Below are 24,216 nucleotides of genomic sequence, written 5' to 3' on the forward strand. Positions count from 1 at the left end.
GAAGCTATCAGGAGTGAACTCTAAATACACATTCACTTAGTATAGATTTTAACAAAACTTAAGCATGATAATATTTTCCCCCTCAAAAACAGTTTTCAAATACATGTAAAATGTGTGATATACACTACCCTCCAATCCTCTCTGCACCGGAGTGCCACTGATGCACCACCGATTAATTCCACTCAAACGCTGGGCCATTTCTGCAGCCTGGTGAGAGAGAAATAAGAAAGAAAAAGAAAAGAAAAAAGTCACAGGAACAACGCAGAAGTCAGGCATACATTTACTCATGAACATAGTAAAGCTATACTTCAGGTGGGACACACTGGCTTTTATTTAACAATTATGCTCAATGTCGAATGTCATCAATGGGTCATCTTCCAATATAGTTGCTGTCTTGAACGGAAGGTTGCCAGGTGCCACCCTAAACTGCAGGGATAGTTTAAGTATGCAGAGAATAAAAAATCTTAAGACTAATACATCTCTTACACTACACTCCAAATGTAAACCTCTGTGGTAGGGTAACATGATACATAAATTCAGCTCAGGTTAAAGACTGGTCAAAGGAAGCAGACAGAATAAAGATAAATGATAAAGGTGGAATCAAAACTCTGACCTCTGAAGTAGAATATTTTTGTAAATATCTGATCTCTTGACAAGTGAAACCAAACTGCCAAAGTCAACTTTGGCTTATCAGAACCAGTATGGTAGACTTTCTTGTCAGCAGAAATTCTTTAAAAAGTCCTTAAATACAGTTTAGTTGATTTGCATCAGATTGACATCTTATCCAAATATTTATGAATATTTTCATATAAAGCAATGACTCATGGAGTATCAAAATAATCCCAAAGGTTTCTAGCACATAAGAAAAAGAAATGTAGGATGTTTAACAGCAAACTCTCAACTAATATCAATACTGTGGGTTAACTACACATTAGGATTTAAACTTTTAAGTACACCTAATTCCGTTTCCCTTTCTTCCCCAGTCCTCAAATGATTTTGCAGACTCTTACTTTTACTGCAGGACATTCAACCATCTGGGCTTCATCAAGACAGATCCTCCACCACTCCACAGCTACTAGGGGGCTGGGAATGGCCATATAGCGCTTCTGGTTCCGTAGGCGACGCCCATCCTCACTATTGCTATGTGGGATATCAACATAGTTTAGTTCTGAACGAAGAACATCATAGGTAATGATAACTATATCCTGCTCTGCCAAAAAATTAGGTTGTAAAAAGCCATGTTTCTTCACTCCTTGATATACCTAAAGAAACAATCAGCACCAACACAGTTATTGTAAAAAAACTTGAAGACAAATGAAATGTTCATTTATTCATATCCTTACCAAGCCCTTTCTATTTGCCAAAGATCATACATGCTATGAGACAGATTTGAATACCTGTCTAAAGAAGGACACATTTCAATGTAGTGGAAGACAAATAACATGAGCAATGTAAAAGGACCTATAATAAAAGTAAATGGGTTAGCATCACAGTGTAAAGAACTATTCTGTGGCTGAGAAGTTAAAGTCAGAGAAATTAAAATTTGAGGTATACTTTGAAGAATATTTAGGAGTTCTGTAGGTGGAAAAAGAAAAAAGAATAAGATGATAGGTAGGTAGCAGGAAACAAGAGCTGTGTGAGAACATAATGGTATGAAAAAGTAAGAGCTATTATTTACAAAATGCCTTTAATGTTTCAGACACTATGCTAAGCATTATCTTCAAACTTCAATAACAATTCCATTAGTTGTTGTTCTTACTCCCATCCCACACATAGAAACATCAAGTGGTTTACTCAAAACTAAAAGAGGTAAGACTCAAACCAAAGTTTTCCCTATCCACATAGAACAGAGCTTCTCAATGGCAAAACTGTGCTTTCTTTATTACAGTATTTTCTTCTATGCCTAGATAGTGACTGAAATATAAAAAAGCTACAATATTTGCATGGAAAGAACAAAGGTAGAGAAGAGTACCTATTGTTAGTAAACAAAATGACTATTTACTATTTGTCTGTACTTTATCATATCATTTAATCTTCATATCAGGTCTGTGGCATACCATTTCAGAACTTAGTACAATTTTTGACATATAATAGATCCTCAATAAATATTTTCTGCATAGGTAAAAAAATCTTCAGAGAATGATTCCAGAGCTAAAAAGTCACAGATCAGACAGATAGCTGCAATTACATAATGCTGCCTCTGGGTTGTATTTCTCTCTGAAAGTATAAATGCTTAAACCAAATCTTTTTCATTTATATGGTCAAAAATTTTTTAAAAAGCTTTCACATTTTCATTCTCAAAGTGCTTCTGACTCTGGAGATTCTTAGGTCAGAAAGATAGTCCCCTGTTCTATATTTTATTTTCAGTTTCCTTTTAAAGCTTTGATTTAATATCACTATTATATACCAATAAGTTAATTTGAGGGATAAATAATAAAAAAAAGATTACAAAAACTGTTACAAAGAACAAAAGTTTACATCTTTCTATCCCTCTTTAGCCCACACTGCCTCACCAAGACTCGAAGAGATGATGACCTCACATGCCGGTTTATCTCTTCCACCCACTGATGACAGATGGAACTTGGAGAAATGATCAGAGTTGCCCTTGTTGATACTGGATCCATTGCAACAAGGCAGTGGGGGCAGTAAAACGGCTTAATATTTACATTCTTCTCTTCATAATTCACACATTTTGCATGTTGCCACAGGTGGCATTTCAGGCACTGCACACGAGGTTTACGGTCTACCTGGTCAAGTTCACCACAGATGCACTCAAAGCGATAATCAGAGGTATTATAGGGAATCACAATATTAGAATGTGGCATCTCATTATCAGTAAGGTTCAGAGATTGAACATGGTCCTCTGTTTCTTGTTCTTGCTTGACTTCGGATACACATGTACTTTCAGACATGGTAATACCAGTAATTCCAGATTCACTAGAGGCTGGACGGTGACTTTGTGAATCAGGATTAACGTTAAGCTGACTTTTTTCTTTTTTTGATGGAATAGGCTTTTTCCTCAATTTAGTACGATTTTTCCTGGTTTTATAATAATAATAGTAAGGATCATCATCATCATCATCAGAGGTGTTAGATGGCAAGTATTCAGAATCTGTGTCCTTGTTTCCTGATTTCCTGGATTCTTTCTGAAGTTTTCTTGGACTTCCTACTGTCTGTGAATAAAATATAATTTAATTACCTTATTTGAACACAGCTATATTTTTGAAATTAAACTCACAACTTCATGTACATTATTTACAAAAAAATTCAGTGGCTAGTCTTTTCCTGAGGAGAAATCATTCTTGATAAATGGCTTTCTAATCTACTTTTCAGTAGTCTGCAGGGAACCAAGAAGAGGATCTACTCCTGGTACAGTACAATTTGCAAGGAATAAAGATCAGAAGAATAAAGAGAGCTAGTGACTTTTTGATATTAATCTCTTATAATAGGTGTATATTTAAGTCGACAAAATGTACATATCCAAACTCAGGCAATTACAAAAGAACCAAGTTCTAAAAAAAGTAAGTTAATCTCCTAAACACTACAATTAACAAATAAATTCCTTCTACCTTTCCATTTTCTGCCTGTGTCATCTTGCAATTATTTGGTCCCTGGTCTTAACAGGTCTCAGGATAGTAAAAAAAAAATGATGCAATAGCAATGCCCTATAAGGGTGTATAATACATGGGAGGGGGAGTGTGACAAACAGGTAGGTGACAAGACAGCTTCCTCCAAGCGGTGTCAGAACTAAGATCAAAGGATACTTAACACAGAATCAATGGTAACCAAAACCAAGTTTCTACTTTTTTTTTAACTAGCTTTTTTTTTTTTTTTTTAAATCTTTAGACTATGAGAGCTTCTTTGTCATTGTCAAGATGAGATTTGGCAACTTATTCTATAAGACATCACACAGACATATATGTATTTAATAAATGCTCTGGTACCTGTTTTTTTGTTTTATCACATATGTCCTCTTCCTTGTAATTCTTTCCCAATGTAAAAGTCCCAGAGAAACCATGGCCTTTAATCTGTTTCACAAGACCTTCAAAAATTAAACACTTCAGCATCCGTTTTAGAAGACTTCTGTTTCGTTGAACATCATATCTATATATAGAACTGACATACTTGTAGATGGAAAGGATTGAAACTCCTTTTTTCCCATTCATTTCTTTCACAGCTGTCAGGATCATTACCCGCGTAGCTAAATGCAAAAGAAATCCTAACTCAGTCAAAATAAATAAAAGTGAAATGGAAAATAAAACTCAGTTCAGCTTGATCTACATTAAGGACTGTGTTAAGAAAAATATAAATCAAAGATTTATTACTGTACAGTAACACTCTGAAGAATATATAATAAAAAATTTATCTCAATATACTAAGAAAAAAATCACTGCAACAGAAATAATTTAGGGAAGAATTACTAAGGTTAATTTATTAGTCTTAAAATCAATTCAAAATTATAAAAGAACAGAACGAGTTGACTTTCTCACAATTACTTAGTATATGCTATCATTAGTTAGGGAAACACTCATTTGCTAACAAGAACCCAATATAGCTATCCTTGTGAATAAACAAAGCTAGGTTCAAATTGTATGCTAAAGAAATTTAAGCAAAAGAACTAAGCAAGAACTACCTGGATCAAGTCAAACAAATTAATATTTTAAAATTTTTTCTTAAGATACTGACTTGTAATTAAGCCCATTTATACAATGTATAAACAACTATAGAAACAATTATTCATGACAATTACAAGATATCTCTAAGGACTATAATGAAAATCACTTTAAGAAGGCATTTTAAGAACTATCATACTTACGGGGGCAATGAACTTTTTCTTTTGGTTCAAATTCCATATTCTGGGTTTCCATGGTTTTTACTTTTCCTCCAAAACAATGTGATGGGATGAAATAATTCACCACTTTTCCCTGATACAAACAACATTCAGTAGTCACATATTTGCTTCCAGTATTCTGAAGTGTTTATTAAAATTAATACTCCTTCCATTAAGAAAATGCAAAACAGCTGAAAATAATTATGAAAGAAAGGGCTAAATACACTATTCATACATATAAACCTTATCTTTTTATTTCAGAACCTACAATTAGCCATTATTTTTAAAAATATGTACATATTTCGGGACAAGGACTTAAGAGTTTATTTCATCTAACAATCTATTTACTAAGCTACCTATATCTTTTAACAAAGTTCTAATTATTAAATTCTAAAATTTACATATCTGAGATTTGATTAACTTTTTAAAATAGCAATTTTAAGATATTTAATGTTAATGTGGATCTCTGTAGTAGCAACAAAATATTTAAGAAGTCAGTAGTAGTTTCCTTGCCAACTGCTTGGATGCTTGGTAAGTGATCACATATCCTCTTCCTAGTTGGCCAACATCACTTGAGAAAACCCTGCCAGGTCACAAACATCCCATTCTCTGTGCCCACTTGAAGTTAACTAACCACTAATATAAATCATTAGCCACAGAGCGAACAGAAAGTGTTGATTTGAGTGCCAAGCATATGTTCAACAAATGATGCCTTTTGAGAACATATGTCCCTCACTTTCCCAAGCACTACAGTACTCCTCCTACCTCAGGAAGAGTGAGAGCATCTTGTTTGACATCTTGTCTAGTATGCGTCAGAATAAGAGCCAAAACCTCCACTGTCTTTCCAAGACCCATCTCATCTGCTAAGATTCCACCAAGCAACTGTGGCCCAGAATGTGGGTACTCACGGATGATGCTGAGAAAAAAAAAAAAAAAAAAAAAAAATCAAGCAAAATATATCATAGTAATGTACATAAAATTACACTTTCCTAATTAGTGTTCCTAATGAGAACTGCGAGATGCATAAAAGCCTAAGTTTATTGAAGCTGTATCTGAGCATGTAACAATTCAAATTCATAGATCATAAATGTAAGAACTGTAAATAAATAAAAAATAATAATAATAGTAAATGTAAGAACTGTAAATAAATAAATAAAAATAATAATAGTAATAAAAACTGCCTGGGCTAACAAATAAGTTCACAGAAACAAAAGTGGTATTGGTAAATACTCATCTTTTTTTTTTTTTTATAATTAAAAGGAAAACATGTCTTTTTGTGACCCTTATGAATCTGTGAAGAAAAATAAATAAAGGGCAATATCTACTGACTAATTATGTTAATGATTCCTAAAACTCTTATAAATTGATATATCTCACGACAAATCTAAAAACTGGCCCATAGTAAACAAAATAACTTTTATTAAAATAAAAATGTCTCTTTAAATCTTGATAACTAAGTTCCTTATGTCTATTATGTTGTATTCATTTACTGAAAAATGACAAGTACTATTAATTCTACATATATCCTATCTGTAAAAATGTCTAATAAGACCTTTTGGGTACTGCCAAAACTGAGAACATATGTTACTATTTCATATAGTTTTACATTTAAGTATTTTTATTTTTATATTTAATTACCAAGGATTGAACTCAGGGGCACTTGGCCAGTGAGCCATATCCTGGGCCCTATTTTGTATTTTATTTAGAAAAAGTGTCTCACTGAGATGTTTAGCACCTCACTTTTGCTGAAGCTATCTTTGAACTTGCAATCTTCCTGCTTCAGGCTCCTGAGCCACAGGGATTACAGGTGTGTGTCACCATGCCAAGCTAGTTTTACATTTATTTTTAAATCAAGCACACAAAATTTTGCCTTACCAGCCTGTGTAGGGATTATAGAAGAGTTTCAAACCATCAGATGTAACAATCTCTCGCCATAAGTAGTGCAGGGAACTATCTAAAATAAATAAATAAATAAATAAATAAATAAATAAATAACCATAAGAATGAATCTGTTTATCTTTCTGTTAGTAAGAAGTCCAGATACCCTAGGATACTCATTTTGGAAACCCATGGTGAGAAATCTCAGTCAGGAAAAACTACATAATTAACACATGGGTGAAAAAGGATCCCTCCAAGTCTGTTTTTCTAATAGTATTCTTTAATTTCTTTGTTTTGAGCACAAATCCATATAAGCAAGTAATAAAATTAAAGAGTTAACTGTAGCAAATTACACAAGGTTAACAGGAAAAAAAAACTAATGTATATAACCAATTCCTATCTTGTATATAACCAATTCCTTATCTTATAAATAATTCAAGAAGTTCCATTGTTTTAAAATAACTCAGCAGACATATGCTAGTACACTAGTACATTTATCTGAATCCTACTGACCTCTTACATGGATCAGAGAGTCAGAAAAGGATTATTTAAGTAAAAAATATCTAAAACTATAATACATAAAAGTACTCAAGTTTGTTTTCATCAGAATCTTCCACCATCTTTCTTCTTAATATTTTAACTTGTTAAAGCCAACTTTCAAGGAGGGAGTGTGCCTCTACCCATTAGTAAAATTCAAGCAATCTTTTGTTGCATTCCTAAGGGATTAACAGATGAAGTAGGAACACAGATGAACAAGTGTTTATACAATGAAAAGATTAAAAGATGAAAAGTTTTAATGAGAATAAGAGACAGAAGAGCTGCTAAATGGTACACACGGATTTAATCAACAAAATGCAGTCTATGGTAAAAAAGAATGAATTATTGATTCACACAGGATGGATATATCTCAACATTATGCCAAAAGAAGCGTATTTCTCCCCAAAATGTATGTTTATTATAATTTCATTCATTGTTTCAAAAATAAGCAGAACTGTGGTCACAGTGGTTGCCTCCTGATAGGGTTGAAGTAGGAAAAATGACTGGGGTTTGAGGAAACTTTCCAGAATGATGGCAATACTTTATATCGGGACCGTCTGATAGAGGTACAATGGGAACTGCATATGTAATTTTTAATTTGTAATTTTATTAATAAATAAAAAGAAGAAACAGGTGGAATAGTTTTTAACAGCGTATTTTATTTACCCCAATATAACTAAAAAATGTTTTAACATGTAATCAATATAAAAATTAAGATATTTTACATTCTTCCTATTTGAAATCTGGTATGAATTTAAACTCAGTACATCTAAACCTGAACAATCATATTTCAACTCTCAAGAGCCATTTGTGGCTTGTGGCTACTTTGGGGACACTTTAGTTCTTTATTTTAATCGGGTTGCTGGCTATACAGATGTATAGATTTATTAAAACTCATCAAACTATGCCCTTAAGATCAGTACAATTTAACGTATAAAAATTATACCTTAATAAAACTAATTAAAGAAAAAATATTTTATTTTAGAGAAAAAGTAATATGATACGTGGGAAACTTTATAGAACTATTATTTCTTCAACAAATAATTAAAAGAAAAAAAAAACAGTGGGGAGACAAAACCCACATATTAGGAATCTTAATAGAAACCATTCCAATGTCAGATGTTATTTTTTTTCAGATTTGAACTGGGTGGGTGGAAGGCAGAGGACAAGAGAATGGGACCAGAGTAGTGGGAATGAATTGCTATTTGTTGTTCAAAATGAAAAGTTAAAAAAAAAAAATGAAGTTTGTTGAAAAGTATAAATTTAAATACTGGAAGAAATTACAGCTGTTTGTCATTAAGTAAAATAAATCTATATATAGGAAGAATTCTAAATAGTTAATACACTTCCTATAATCAAGTAAAAATCTCATCTTGAGGTAGTGATAAAGTTTGTCTCCCATAAACCTATTACTTTCATGAAAATACTTAATAGGTGAAATTTTATTTCTTTCTTTATTTTGTGGGGCAAAGAATAAAATGCAAACCTAAGAAAATATAGTCATGTATCTCTCACGTCTATAAATTTGTTTTCTGTCCTAATATTTAACATCAAATTACGAAGTTTCCTGTAGAGGAATAGCAAAATTCTCATCTAATCAGATTTTAAAAGCAACTATTAGTTGACAGATCATGTAAATAAATTTCTTGGTTTTTAAAAATTCCAATCAAGACTGTGTTCATTTTGGGAAGAAAAAACTTCTTCAAACTTTTCTGAATGAGGAAAGCCACAAATTAATTTTTGTAGATTTCTATTTTGAAGGATTTCTTAAGAAATTATTTTGTTCATAATAATACCCATTCTATCCTATCTTTTCAATATTCTTTGCTTAATGATTACTGCCAACCCCCACCAATCCCTCTAACCAAGGTGCCTTTTGTTAAGCATCTTATACTTGCCACCAGTAGGAGTGCTTCTGAAATGCTCTTGTTGTAGCATCCAGTTGACAGCCTCTCTCTGGTAGGGTCTCAACACAGGGATTAATGCAGGATGCTGGACATCCACTTGTACAGACAGTGCTTCTTGCTGATGTGCTTGCTTCACAAAGTGATAGAGCTCATCAATGTCCTGTCCCTCTGGCTCACTCTCTGAATCTTCATCATCTTCTTCTAACACATCTGTATATTCAAAAACAATGTAGTCACAACTTGATTTACCTTTTATAACTATACACAATTTTTATCCTAAAAATATACTATGCACTCACTCAATTCAGGTCTTGTTCAGTGTGTTTTACAACTGGAAATCTCTATTAGTTCTTCATTCATCAAAAATCTATCCACTTTTCCCATGGCACTTTCTTTTGTTTCCTCTGGCTGGAATTAAAGTCCTCTGCCCACACAAGATTTTGGATATAACAGTATATTGCAATATTTATGTGTATCTGTCCCTTCACCACTGAGGAAAAAAGGTGGTCTTGTTTTCATAACTCTTCAGAGAAGCTGACATATTGGCCCATTTTGGGTATGTAATAACCATCTCAGGAACTGATTGTGAATATCTTCTGAAGTTTACAAAATTATAACTTATTTCACTTTTACATCATTTTAGATTTGAACTGGGCTGGAGGGAGGTAGAGGGGAAGAGAATGGGACAGGCCAGGCACGGGGCCTCACACCTTAACCCAGGGACTTGGGAGACTAAGGCAAGTGATCACAAGTTTGAAGCCAGTTTAGAAAACTTAGAAAGACCCTGTCTCAAAATAAAAAATAAATCAAAGAACTGGGGATGTAGCTCAGTGGTGGAGAACCCTGAATCCAATCTCCATTATTGTTAAAAAATAATAATAATAAAATAAAAAATATATATATTATATTTCCATATGTAAATATCAAATTTTCTACGTATATTAAGTTAAGACAAGAGTTCTCATTCTATTTCTCATGCTAAAAAAGGACAAGCTTTTGGTAGAAGCAGTTGCTAATTAGGAAACAAGTGCTTAAATGTCAATTTGGGAGGAATATCTGATTCATTTGATTCACTCAGTTGGCACAACTGTCCTATTCAAGAACACTTGTGCTTACTCTAACATGAATAATTTGATTAAAAAACTGTTGATAAATTTGTAACTTCTTTCAGCTGATTCCTTATTAAAAATATCATTCTTTCAAGGTAAAGTGAACCGTTTATGTATGAATTAGTTTCAAGGAGGTCTATATAATTCATATGCTCTAGAACTAAAAGATTATACCAAAAATATACAGCTCACTTTTGTTTTCAGTAAAAAGAACACACTGTATTGGATTTTCAATTATTGTATAATTAGGTAGTTCTACAATTTAGTACTAATATCTAAATTTGAACTGTTCTTAGAAACCATGTTTCTAAAAATTCAAAATCCATTATTTTTATAAGAATTATAGATTTTTATCGTAACTTTAAAGAATCTACATGTACTTGAAAGCATTCCTGTTAATTCTGAAACCAGAGATTTTTCTCCACTAAATCTCTAACTTGCAAAATAATTTACTAGTAGCAGTATTATGAAATAATATGCTATAGAATCAACTCACTGACTAAGCTTAGAAACTGATTTCTAAAATACTCCAGTATGAAAATGTTCTAAAATTTCCAACTGAAATAATGTTGCCCTACCAATTCTTCAAAGAGAAATTTGAGCAGTTTTTGCAGTAGTGCTGTTGGATGCACCAAATCATTCACACTCTCCCTTGGCCACCAATGGCAGATAATTCTGAAACTGCAATTCTGACCAAGGATACAATGTTCTGCCAAGAAACACAGTGAAGTCATCTGGTCTTTATGAGAACCAAGCTCTTGACAACTGCAAAGGAGAGGTGGAACAAAGGCTGGCCAAGAATCTCTGGGTGTGATAAAATTTTGCACAAGAAAACAAAAAATACAACTACCTCAGATCCATTTAGACTACCTTTCAACTTGCATACTACCTTGGCAAACACTTCTTGAATGCTTACTATAAACTAAGCACAGAGCTAAGCAAACACAGTAAAATAAATTATATCAGCAAGGGCATTTCGAATAAGTAAAATTTTGCCACACAGTGTTTTATGTAGGTCATACAAATTTTTAAAATCATTTTCATTACCTGATTTTCTGGTTGTAATGTATAGGAGCTGAAAGAAAAATCCACAATTCAAAAGCAATATAAAATTTACTTTAAAAATTACCTGGAATAATAAAATTGTATAACTTTTCCATCACTCTCTTCATGAGTTGATTAAACTTTTTCATTCTTGAATTTGCATCACTCAAAAAGTCTAATTTTGCTAGGCCAGCTTCCAGAATATAAATTCCAACCTACAAAGAATTGTTAACAAAAAATAGTTTTACTTGGAATATACCATTCTTTATGAGGACATAAGAAAAAAACCCTTTTTTAAGTTTCATCATTTTTAAAGGTATTCACAGTATTTGCCCCACACAAGTACTAGTTAAATATCTACCAGATCTCCTCTGGATATTTTCATTTTCAATAATGCAAGTGTCTATTATGCTAGATACACCAGTCTAGCTTTTAGAAAAAAAAAATACTTCCTTAACTGAAACCAAACCTGGGAGAATGTGATGAGAACATCCAATTCTACCTGCCAAGTCATTAATTCCTTTACTTGATGAGCATCAGAATAATCACTGAAGTTTATTAAAAACGCAGACTTCCTTAGAAGGTTCTAACACACATGCTAGAATTCTTACGAAGTTAGGTTTAGAAATCCTTATTACTGGATCAAACACTAAAATGTATCTAATATGGGCAGGTGGGGGTGGTGAACCAAAATGTAAATATACTACAATGACCTAAGCAAAAATCAAAATCAAAATTGATTCTGGGAGGGGGGTTTTTCTTAAAACCCACTAATGGATTAAATAAACTCTGAACAGAATATTAACAAATGACCAAGAGTTACTAGGGAAAGGAAAGGAAATAATCCGGGTAGAAGGAATTATGAGAGCAAATGGAAAGATTCAGAAAGACAGCAGAGTGTTTGTCGGAAGCAAATCAATTTGGAGTTTCTGGAACAAAAAAAGAGTGATGGAGTATGAGTCTCAAAGACATATCAAAGGAGGGACTAGTATAGCAGATTAGAAAAATTATACTTAGTTCTTCAGACAGGAAAGAACTGCATGCATGGAACACACGTACAGAAACTAGATAAAGGATCTGAAAAGGTACAACAGGAAACAGAAATGGTTAAATGATTGTTATAGTAAGGAAGAGATGATAAGGACCAAAAGAAGACATTGATAAGACAGATGGAAAGAAGAATCAGGAGGATCTCCTTGAAAAAAGTGGTCCAGAAAGGATTAGCTATAATACATTTTCTGTAGTTACTGAAAGCCCAAAATAAAGTGTATTTGAAACTTGATAATGAGAGACTTATTGCTGGTTTTTCAGACTTTCCAAGTTAACTTTAAAATGAACTGCTAATGTAGAAGAACTTTAAAAGACACCACAGAAACTGAATACCTTGATAATGTGATTTCCTTCTGGTCTTTGGTAAAGTTTTATTCTTCTCTTCTTTTGCAGCCATCCCAAATCTTCTAACAGTTCACCAGTGAAGGATGATTCTACTCGAATACTTTTGTCACAAATGCTGATTGATTCTTTGAGGCCTTTTTCTTGTTTCTTTACCTCCTCACATTCTGAATGAACATAGATCAGGAACTCATTGCTTAACTCTGAACTCATCAATGTAAAACTCCTTTCACAAAAATTTTCAATTAAATTTTGTTCAGGAAGAAGCTTAAGAGTTACTTCTCCCAGAAATGCTTTCCAAGAATTATCAAAATGATAGGGAGAAATCACAATACTCAACTTTACAGAAGAGGAGGAAAAAATACCAATGGTTTCTTCTTTTTTAGTCAGTTTCAAGACACTCCCAGACTGTGAACACCTCTTCTTGTCTCTGTAAACCACTTCTTCCTGTGGGCTGTCATCCAGAATGATGCAATCAGCAAAAGAGGATTCTGCACCTGGGCAGGGCTGCTCATCATCAGTCAAGGTGAGTGGTTCATTCCTTCTGTCCTCATGCATGTTCCAACGAAGCTGCTGCTGCTTTTCTTCATCTACCTTCACTGGAAAAGCGCGTTTCCGTCGGTTGCTCATTTTCACCTTCTCTTGGTTGGTAAATGTGAACTCTAGAAGACAAATGAAACCAGTAGACGATTTTAGTATGTAAGTATTCCCGGATGAGAAATTCAACATAAACTCAAAGACCACAAATTTAACATGAAATTTTCAGAGAGAAACAAACAAAAATAATATTTTTGAATTGCTATATGCATGCACAAATAAGCCAAAATAAAATCCATTATTCTGTATAGTTGATATGCACCAATTAAAAAAGTTAAATAAAATATCCTATCAGGTATTTGTTGAGTCTCCACTAAATACTCAGCACTGTGCTGTATTTCAGGGGAAGATATAAAATAAGCACAAATCAAATTATGGACTAATGTGGAACAGAAAAGAAACTGTGTTTTGATTTCTTGATGAACTGAGCACACAAAGCAGCCTACCGTCCTCTACTTCTACTAACTCCCATCCCTAACTATGTGCTCCAAATCCCAGAAAGAATGAAAAATGTATTTTAAAGAAACAATTCAAGAACACATAGCCCTGTTGAAAATAAGACAAAACAAAGTGACTGGGGAAATCTTAGCTGACCAGAAACTTTGAGAAGTTTCTTAATAATATAGAAGGAATAAGACTGAAAAACTAAGTGACAGCAGGAATGTTATTAGAGAGCATCATCCAGAGGATTCCCAGGCCCAGGTGGTGGACCTATTAGTGGAACCCAAGTGAATACAGGGTCACAGACACAGACAATCATGGAATATCAACCTTCTCTCTTGTTAAAGTAATGCAGCTGTAATGGGGACATTTATTTTCCAGTGAGAGTATTGCCTAAACTGAAGAGATGTCCTTTTGTTACTGATTATAGGAAAAAAAGGTCGATGGCAATGGACTCTACCTATGGACGGGTTTCATCAGTCCTCACTCTCATTGAACACAGTAGAAAACAAGTTGAAGCAGCTATGTTGGATTCTCCCTTAAAGCAAGCTACAGAAGCAATGAAAGGTGAAGGAGGGAATTTGAAGTGCAAAGACAAGCTCACAAGGAACAATCAAACATTTAGAGACCACCAACAGGAGAAGAAAAAAAACCAAAAAAGACAAATTTTTACCTAAGAAATAGATGGAACAATGTGAGTCACTTTACAATCTAGATGGTCAATAACATCACATTCTTAGGGAGAAAACATACTGTTTTCATGAAACAGAAGCAGTACGTAATAACACCAAAAAGATATGGTTATAAAAAAGGTGTTAAAAATTTTTGGAAAAGCAAATTAAATTGCTAAAATTCGAGAGAAGGAAAAAAAATAAGGGAAAGAGAGGAGGTCAATGATTCAGTAATAGCAGAATGAATATAATTACAGAACAAATGTCAAAATGATCCCTGAAAAAAGTAAATTATCTCATAGCGCCTAACTGACTCTTCCTGGTTTACCTGGAAATTTTGCCATTCAATCTCTGGAAGTAATCAATCCCAGGAAACCCCTCTATCCCAGGTGAAGTAGGATTCTTGATGGCCCTTCTCCCAGCTTATTACAAGGAGACAGTTTCCAGGAACAATAGGAGGAAACCAGAGTCCAGTGGTCTCTTCTGAATTAAGGAAACATTTTAGAATTTGTAAGACAAAATGACGGAGACCAACCTTGCACATGACTGAGTCACACTCCCCGGTTAGGTGCTGAGGCACTCAGTCACAGAAATGTGGCAGAGCCAATCCCTAAAAAACAAATGCCAAATGTCTTCTTTGATATAAGGAGAGTAACTAAGAACAGAGTAGGGTCAAATAGCATGAGAAGAAGATTAACATTAAACAGGGATGAGAGGTGGGAGGGAAAGGGAGAGAGAAGGGAAACTGCATGGAAATGGAAGGAGACCCTCAGAGTTATACAAAAGTACATACAAGAGGAAGTGAGGGGAAAGGGAAAAATAATACAAGGGGGACAAATGAATGTCAGTAGAGGGGGCAGAGAGAGAAGAGGGGAGGGGAGGGGAGGGGAGGGGGGATAGTAGAGGATAGGAAAGGCAGCAGAACACAACAGACACTAGTATGGCAATATGTAAATCAATGGATGTGTAACTGATGTGATTCTGCAATCTGTATATGGGGTAAAAATGGGAGCTCATAACCCACTTGAATCAAAGTGTGAAATATGATATATCAAGAACTATGTAATGTTTTGAACAGCCAACAATAAAAAATTAAAAAAAAAAAAGAAATGTGGCAGAGCTTTCCCCACCCTTCTTGGGTTTGAGGGTTGGTGTCTCGTGCATGGGTGTGTCTTGCTACAGCCCCATGGGTGAAGCTATGCTCACCTGTTCTTTTGTAATATAACCCCTTGCCCAGTTTAGGATAGAATCTTCCATGGAAGTGCCTTGTATGTGTGTCCCTTCTCTTACTGTGCCCTTGGGTGTGGCCTACCCAAATGTCAGTCAACCTGCTGACAGTGGACATCATGAAGATAGACTCAGTCCCCTGAAACCTGACCCCTTGCCTCATTTGAATAGCTTTTCCTCAATAAAAGGGGTTAGCGTGTGCTCTTGCTGTCTCTCTTTCTGCAGACCCTTAAAGTCAGAGGAGCCGTCACAGCGACTCCAAAGAAAAAGGTATTTGTGTCTCTTGTGTGGTTATTTTGTGCAGCCCAGTTAGTCCAGTTCAACTGGAGTAACCCCTGAGCCTTTTAGTCGCCCAAACAGAAACCCGTCAACAAAATATCAAATAGGAGGTGCACACACAGAGGGCTCTAAAGATACACAGAGGAACCACTTGAGTATGTATGATAATGATTTAATGATTTATATTTGTGGATGAGGGAAACAAAGATGGAGAAAGGACCACCAGAAATAGGTGGAACAGGGGCTGGGGTTGTGGCTCAGTTCAATCCTCAGGACCACATAAAAAATAAATAAATAAAATAAAGGTATGTGTCTACCTACAACTGAAAAGTATTCAGAGAAAAAAAGAAATAGGTGGAACAATCCCTGCAGCTCATACATAACTGGGGATAGTTTACAGAAATACCCTTTTCATACAGGAGGTAACATGCAGAATTTTCAGAAGAATTGCCTTATAAGTGGTCCCAAGTTAGCTTTAGACTAACAGCCAGAAACAAAACAAAACAAAAATGAGTTCATTCTGAATCTAGTCTAACAAACTTTAAAAACAACAAACATAAAATTGAACAAAATGTCAAAAAAAAAAATCACCAGGCATAAAACAAAACAAAACAAACAGTAAAGAACCATGACAAGAAAGAAAAAAAGATCTAGAAATTACACAGATGATACAATTACCAAATATAAACATTCAGTTATTCTAAATATTCTGAATATGTTCAAGAAAGTAGAAGAAAACATGACAATAATGAGGAGAAATGGAAGATATGTAGATGGAAAAATTACATCTGATATGAAAAGAGGCCAATAGCAGAAAGACATGGGGGAAAAAGCAGAGTGGATTCAAACACAGTAACAGCAGCAAGTAGTGAAAATGAATTAAAGGGATAAACAAACACTAAAAACAACAAACAGAGCACCTGTGAAGCCAGATTTAAAGTTAGGTAGTCAGTGTAGTTAGGTAAATCGGGTCTAATACCGAGTGAAATCTGAAATGGAGGCCATGCTGGCAATGATTCCGGGAAACGCAGGACAACTCATGGAATGTTAATGAAGTCCTGAAAAGGCCCTAGGCCAAAGTCCACCTCAAAGAAATGTCAATGAACAGCCCCCAGCAAAAAGGTGCTGACTCAGAAGTCCTTCCTGACCAGATTACTTCTTTGGCCCACCTGTGTCCCACCCCTCGGGACTTCCCACCTACATTCCATCACTGAAAGAACTATAAAAAGGGGAGACAACATCCCTTCCACAGATTCCACCTCTTGGGTCCCCTTCTTCCTCGGGAGAAGTCTTTTCTGCTGTCCTTTAATAAACTTCTAATTTCTACTCTGAACTTGCCTCGGTGTGCTTCTTTGGTGTTATTCTTCAACACTGGGGAAGCAAGAACTCGTCACCGGTCAACAGCGGTAACACCTGGACCTACTAGAAAATGTTAAAACTATCCAACACTGATGCAATTGGAATCTAACAGGAAAGGGAGTGAAGGTAAGAAAAATAGTTGAAAAAAACCATGCAAGAAAATTTTCAAAATCTGATAAGAACACAATCAACCCAGAAAACCAAAAGGCTTAATGAAAACCAGTAAGGGCAAATTACAAGAACCTTAAAAACAACAAACACAAACTACAATAGCAGCAGGGTATACCATAATTAAATTGCTGAAAAGCATCATCTCTCCAGATTAGTCTTATCTCTGCTTTTGATATTTCTCCTAGCCTAGAATTCTAAACCCAGCAAAATATATTTCAAAAATGAAGATGAAAAAAGACAAAAACCAAAAGGATTGATTACCTACAGACCTATACTATAAGAAATGTCAGAAGTTGTTTTCAGGCAGAAGAAAAATGATATTAGACAGAAATGTAGGTCTACATAATAAAACAAAAAGCAGAAATAAAAAGCATCTGTAACTATAATTTTTGTTTCCAAATTTAAGATATAACTGACTTTTTAATCTAAAAAATTATTCTAAAAACTTTCCAGCAAACGTAAAAATAGATAAAAGAGTACAATAATATAATTATCATATGACATATTATGTTCATGGACTGAAGGACTCAAAATATCAATATTATCAATTCCTTAATATTTATCTATTGAATTGCAGTAATACCATTCAGAATGCCAATAAGTTTCTTTGAAAAAAACTGACAAACTGGTTCTACAAATTATACTGAAATGCCCAGCATCTAGAAGAACCAAAAAATTTTGGAAAAGAAGAATAAAGTTGAATGAATTACACTTATTTCAAGACTTATATCAACAATAAGTCTTGTGGTAATAGTGTAAAGACAGACATAATGCCCATGAATAAAGATAAAATGTTTAGTAACTGACCCACACATGTATGGTCAATTGATTTTTGAGAGAAGTTCAAAGGCAATCAACAGGGAAGGTATATCCCTTTCAATAAATGAGTATCCATATGAAAAAAAAAAAGTGAACCTAGAGGCTTACTACATAACATATGTAACAGTTAAGTCAAAATAGATGATAAACTAGAATAAATAGCTAAAACTAGAAAACTCCTAGTAGAAAATCAAGTAACATTGAGTCAGGTAAAAATAATAATAATAAAAAAGACACAATATTTTAAAGAGGACACACACAAAAAAAGAATCTGAGAGTATTAAAAAATGATAAATTAAGCTTCATTACAATTAAACACTTTGGCTTTTCGTAAGATACTGTTATGGATATAAGACAAGCCACAGATGGGAGATGATATTAGCAAAACAATATCTGATGAAGGATTTATTTACAGAATATATAAGAACTCCTGCAAATAAACAATAAGACAAATTGGAGTAATACCATTTTATCTTAAAAAAGTGGGCAAAAATTTTGAACAGACACTTCACCAAAGATGATCTAGAAGTAGCAAATAAGCACATGAAACTGTTTTCACCATCTTCAGTCATTACAACAATATAAAGTCAATACAAAATCACAATGAGATGCCACTACATATACTAGAATGTTCAAATTTAAAAGACTGAAGATGTGAGAAACTGAATTCTCAAATATTTTAATATAACATAGTCACTTTGGAAAAGTTTGTCAGAATCTAATAATGTTAGATGAGCTAAAAAATTTGAAATGATCCAAAGATCCATCAACTGCTGAAGAGATAACAAACTGTGGCATATTCATTCAATGGAATGCTATTCTAGGATAAAAATAAACAAATTGGGATGGGATAAGACTAGTGGTAGAGCCCTTATCTAGCACATATAAGACTCTAGATTCAATCTTCAGTAGCCTTAAAGGATAAAACAAACTATGATGTATATAACAGTAATGGTAAAATTTCAAAGCATTAAAGAAGGTAAAGGAAGCTAGTTGTCAAAGACTACATACTGTATGATTCCACTTATATGAAAGTCAAGAAAAGTTAAAATGTAGTGATATAAAGCAGATTAGTGATTACTAGGAGCCAGAAATTGGAAAGAAGTAACTGAGAGCAAAGGAGCAGGAGGGAAAGATTTGGGATAACAGAAATGTTTTATGAATGGTGGTTATATAAATAGCATATATTTATCAAAACTCATCAAATTGTAGTCTTAAAATAAAATTTTATAATATGTAAATTATTTCTTAATAAAGTTGATTTAAAAAGCAAAAAAAAAGATGCAGGAATTAAAAATTATCAGAGAATATTAAGAGCAGCTTTTTCCTAATAAACTTAAAAAATCTAGATAAAACAGATAATTTCCTAACAATCTACAATGAACAAATCGGCCCAAGAAACAGAAAATCTGAATAGACCAATAACCATAAAAGAATCAGAAGTAATTATCTACCTCATCTATCCCCACTTCCTTGCTGACACAACATTTATTTAGGAACACAGTGGCTCTGTAACTCAAAGAAGGATGGTATCCACAGCAGCTCCAAGGAAGTAGTTTTTGTCTATTATTGGCTAAACCAAGCCCAGCTAAGTAACAAAGCTATTTGTAGAATTCAACTTAAAATAAATAAAAGTATTATTAAAAACTCAGCTCCTCAGTCTCACCAGTCGCACTTCAAGTACCCGGTAGCCATATGTAACTACTGGCATAAAACATTCAAATAGCAAAAAGTTTATCAAACAGTGCTAATCTAAGTCAATCATGAAAATGTCATTCACATTAGACAATGCTTAGTTTATGAATGCACAAGTGATGGATTATAATCAGTCTCTGACAATGGTTAATGACTTTTTTACCATTTTCTTTTATCTTGGAGAAATAATACATAGAAAGCCCCTAATTTCCTAAGCATTAATTGTTGTCACAGTCTCCTCAGAACACATACTGAAAATGTGAAACTGAGTCACTCAACTGGAACCCTAGTAAGTTCGGTTATACCAGCTTATCAGTTAATTACTGCCACCACACACATGCAATATAACACAACACCCCAAAGTTCAATGCCTTGAAACAGCAAATCATTTTTTCTCACAGATCAATAGGTTACCTGAGGGTGGCTCATGTAAGATAGGTTTCTAGGAGAAGTCTGGCTCTGCTTACGTAGTTTTTATTCTCCTCCTGAGATAGAAGAAGTACCTCAGGAACAATTATATGGCAATGGTTGAGGTGTAAGAACACAAATCCAGTCACACAAGTACTTTTCAAAGCGCTTCATACATCAAAATCACTAAGGTTCCATGACCTAAAACAAATCACATTGATGGATACAAAATTAAGATGTAGAGAAATCTATTGCACTTCTTTACTGGGTGGAATTGTATATGGCAAAGAGCATGGATATGGGTTGAAGGAAACTGGGCCAAAAATGTATCACACACAATAAAGTTAATCAACTTTAGGTATGATTTTCATATAAAATTTTAAAAGTACTATTTGAAGAGTTTTGATAAATGGGTGGAATACAGTTATGTAACCACCATTCACAGAACATATCACACACTATGAAACCAAACTATGAAGGTCCAAAAAACAATGACATCTGCAAAGCTCACAGAAAAAAATGTGAGTTTCGAAATCTTAGATTCTAATTCCAGCTTTGGTATTTACCAACTATGTGTCACTGAAATAGTAAACTAACCTTTCTATGACAGTTTCTCATTTCTAAAATGGGGATAACAGCAAGATTGTAGTTATAAATAACTGAAGTACAACAGAACAGTAACAGAAGTTTAGCATGTATTCACAATGTGGTAGATGTTATCATCATCCTCAGAGTCTTCTAAACTACACTTTACTTAACTGAATTTGGATGGGGACCATAAATCAGTGCTTCTTAAATTTAGCCGCACATTTAGAACACTTAAAAAATCCTAGGTTGTAACCCAATCAATTAAATCAGAATGTCTGGGGATAAGACACAGGCACTATCCTCATTACTGTTTTAGGCTTCCTATTCCACTGAGTTGCCAAAATGGAGAAACCTTATTCTGTATAACTAGTTGCCTGCTGAAATCCATTTCTTTCCTTCCAAAGTATAGACTAGTTGGGATATGGCTGCCCAGTTTAGTAAGGTACCATGACTAGTTCCAGCCAATGGAATATGAATAGAAGCAATGTGTCATGTTTAAAATTTTTGTCTTTTGTGTGCACACATTTCTTAAAATAAACTGGTATACCAAGAACACATTCTTTCAACTACTAATTCATTCTCTGGTAAGACCCATTCAGTGTCTTTGAAATCATGTATGCCAATATAATCTGTACATTCCTTTACAGGTTTGATTTCAACCTGATTTTCCTAACATTAGAGACTCAGTTATTTATCAACGATAATAATTAAATTGGAGAAAAGTAAATACGAGGCATTCTTGTATGTTTTCCCTTTGTTCAGTTCTCAATGGAACAAAATTCATGATTAAAAAATATATATATATATATATCTGGTTGACTCTTTCCCTAAGGAATCCAGAGATAATGTCTTAAACCAAAGATATTTTTTGGTCAAAGATAATCATCAGCTAATAGTACTGGTGAAATTCTATACATCTGTAAGCCAATCCCATTTCCTTTTCCATGTGTCTTCATACCTTTTGAATCAGACCTTTGACTGTTCTACTACTTCATCCTCCATAAATATTAGTATTTGGGCAAAGTGTAATTATGTGAAGTTTTCTGTATGGGTCACACTTTTACTGTCCTGCATTTAAATGCAAAAAGCCTTTTGATGTAAACACCCTCTCACACTTTCCTCCCAGTGGCTGTCCTATATTCCCCAGAAAGCCTTCCTGCCATGTATGACTGAGGAAATTGACTTAAGGGTCTCTCATGCTTGATTCCAATTGCTCCAGGGTTCACTATGAATTTCTTGAAAGTTGACTAAGAATAGTATCTTATTCAGTATTTTACCTCCAAAGCCAGGTCAGTGCCAGGATGAAAATGATATACAAAAACAAGGTGAAACAAAGATCTCTTAACTTCCTATCTTCCTTCATTATAAGGATCTACAGTACTGTATTCACATTTCTTTTTTGAGAAGTCTCTTTAATTCACATTCTATCAGACTTCAGATAATAGAAAAATAGTCTTTGCTATCTCTGGCCCAGAATGAGGCAGGAAAAGTTAAAAGAACTGAACAAATTGTACCTTTTAACGAAAATAAGAGGGAGTGCTAAAAAAGTAAATAAACTGTTATTAAGAGAACATAACAAATGAGTATTAAATTTAAAAAATTCCCTTCCAAATGATTTATTCCTTCATTCAATGATAAACAAATCCTGAATTACAACAAATCCATAACGGACCATGATTCAGGCTATCAAGGGCAACTAGAAATATACATTTGCCATTTCACTGCCCAAGGTGTTGGTTTAGGCAAACAAAGTCCAGTTGTTACAAAGGACTTGAAATCTCTTGATAATCCAGTATTACCACAATTTGACAGTACAGATATTATGGATCACTTCTACTCAAGGGAGTGTCATCATTCCTGCTATCGCCCACTGGAAAAACTAAAAATAGCAGTAACAATTTCAAAATTATGTTATTTTATTCAGTGACAGTCTCAAGTTAATTTAAGTAGGAAAACATCAAACATCTAGGGTTTCTACCTCATGCAAATGCCGAGCTGCTTGAGAAAAGAGCTCACGTTTACTTGACACAATTTAATAATAATGTATATCTGACAGGGATCGTCAATCATCAGATACAATCACACCTTCCTTCATGGACCCAGCTAACACAAATGCACAATGTGCAAGAGCGATTTTGAATGCAATGTAATTAATCTAACTCCAAAGGTAACAGAACTTTCAGTCAGACGAACTTGGAAGTCCCTGCCTCCCCTTTAAGTCTACACAATCCCGCACACCAAGAAGCCGGGAGGCTGCCCAGTGCCAGCCTCCAGGGGGCATAGGTAAGTATACGAAGATACCCAGATATCCTCCCAAAAGAAGCAAAAGAGGTTACAGGAGTCGGAGCGGGGCTGGAAGCAGCCGACCATTCCTAGCAAGCTGGGCAAACAAGCCACCCCAAGGCCGCCGACCGCGACTACCGCCCCTCTGGCAGTGAAGCGTGGTCTCGACCCCACACCGCACACCGCAGGCCCCAATCCACGGCGAGAAGAATGGCCACCTTTCCCATGCCCCGCGCCAGCCCCCGAGAAAGCTGCTGCGGTCCGGAGGCCCGCAAGTCTGGGAAGAGGATGGGGTCCGGGTGGCTCGCGCTGCCGTTCCCCTTCAGCCCTTGCGCTTCCCGAGGTCCGGGACACCCAAGTCCTCTCTCCGTGGCCCTGGGAGGCCAGAGACGTCTTCCCTCCGCAACCTCTGACCCCTGACCCACCATAACCCAAGCACCTACCTCGGCTGGTTATCCAAGCCTCTCGAGTCTCTCTGCGCTAGACCCGGGTCCCTCAAATGCCCTTGCAGACCCCCAGCAGGCATTCGCCGCCCACCAAACATCCGCCTAAGGTGGGCACGCGCGCGGTATGCTGGGTAGCGTCGGCTTTCAGGGGGGCCCAAAACCACAGCCCCCGGCTGCCGGGTGCGCGCTGGAGCGTGGGGTCAAAGTGAACGCGCACGTCGGAGCGCCCCGCCCCCTGTGTCCCGCTCTGGCTTCATGCGTCTCTTCTGCGCAAGTCCACTCAGTTAAAGCCCATCTAAGGCTACCGCGAGAGTCTCGCGATAGCTCTGCTCAAGGATGTTATGAAATACAGGATTGGCTGGAATCCCGAAGCAGAAGGCGGGGCTTATTAGCAGATGTGGGCGGGGCAAACCGGGGATAGGTGTAATTCGTTTACCTTAATTAATACGTATAAATATGGTAATCATGGGCAATATGTTAAACTAGAGATCCAGTTGTAAATTGTGTAGAGATGTGATTTTAACTATAAAGGTG

At 35.1% G+C, this 24,216-nt stretch overlaps 1 protein-coding gene across 6 annotated transcripts in view; it reads right to left on the reverse strand.

Moving 5' to 3' along the window:
• The window catches only part of Shprh (SNF2 histone linker PHD RING helicase), an 82,982-nt gene extending 59,097 nt beyond the window's left edge, over positions 1-23,885 (reverse strand). For 3 of the 6 annotated variants that reach the window (XM_046450948.2, XM_046450985.2, XM_058581855.1), the window contains exons 1-12: positions 23,680-23,884; positions 20,372-20,566; positions 12,690-13,360; positions 11,392-11,521; positions 9,145-9,363; positions 6,707-6,785; positions 5,597-5,747; positions 4,817-4,925; positions 3,945-4,201; positions 2,514-3,173; positions 1,011-1,262; positions 129-207 (exon numbers count right to left, since the gene is read on the reverse strand). In XM_046450948.2, the coding sequence (XP_046306904.1) occupies positions 129-207; positions 1,011-1,262; positions 2,514-3,173; positions 3,945-4,201; positions 4,817-4,925; positions 5,597-5,747; positions 6,707-6,785; positions 9,145-9,363; positions 11,392-11,521; positions 12,690-13,328 (2,575 nt within the window). In that variant the 5' untranslated portion in view covers positions 13,329-13,360; positions 20,372-20,566; positions 23,680-23,884. Of the gene's footprint in view, positions 1-128; positions 208-1,010; positions 1,263-2,513; positions 3,174-3,944; positions 4,202-4,816; positions 4,926-5,596; positions 5,748-6,706; positions 6,786-9,144; positions 9,364-11,391; positions 11,522-12,689; positions 13,361-20,371; positions 20,567-23,679 lie in introns of those variants that run through there. The other 3 variants (XM_046450977.2, XM_046450967.2, XM_046451000.2) reach the window with 3 other exon arrangements.
• Positions 23,886-24,216: the final 331 nt, after the last annotated feature.

Source organism: Marmota monax, unplaced genomic scaffold (assembly GCF_021218885.2).
Source record: "Marmota monax isolate L192 unplaced genomic scaffold, Marmota_monax_Labrador192_F-V1.1 WCK01_AAM20220418_F8-fsc00030, whole genome shotgun sequence".
NCBI classification, from domain to species: domain Eukaryota; kingdom Metazoa; phylum Chordata; class Mammalia; order Rodentia; family Sciuridae; genus Marmota; species Marmota monax.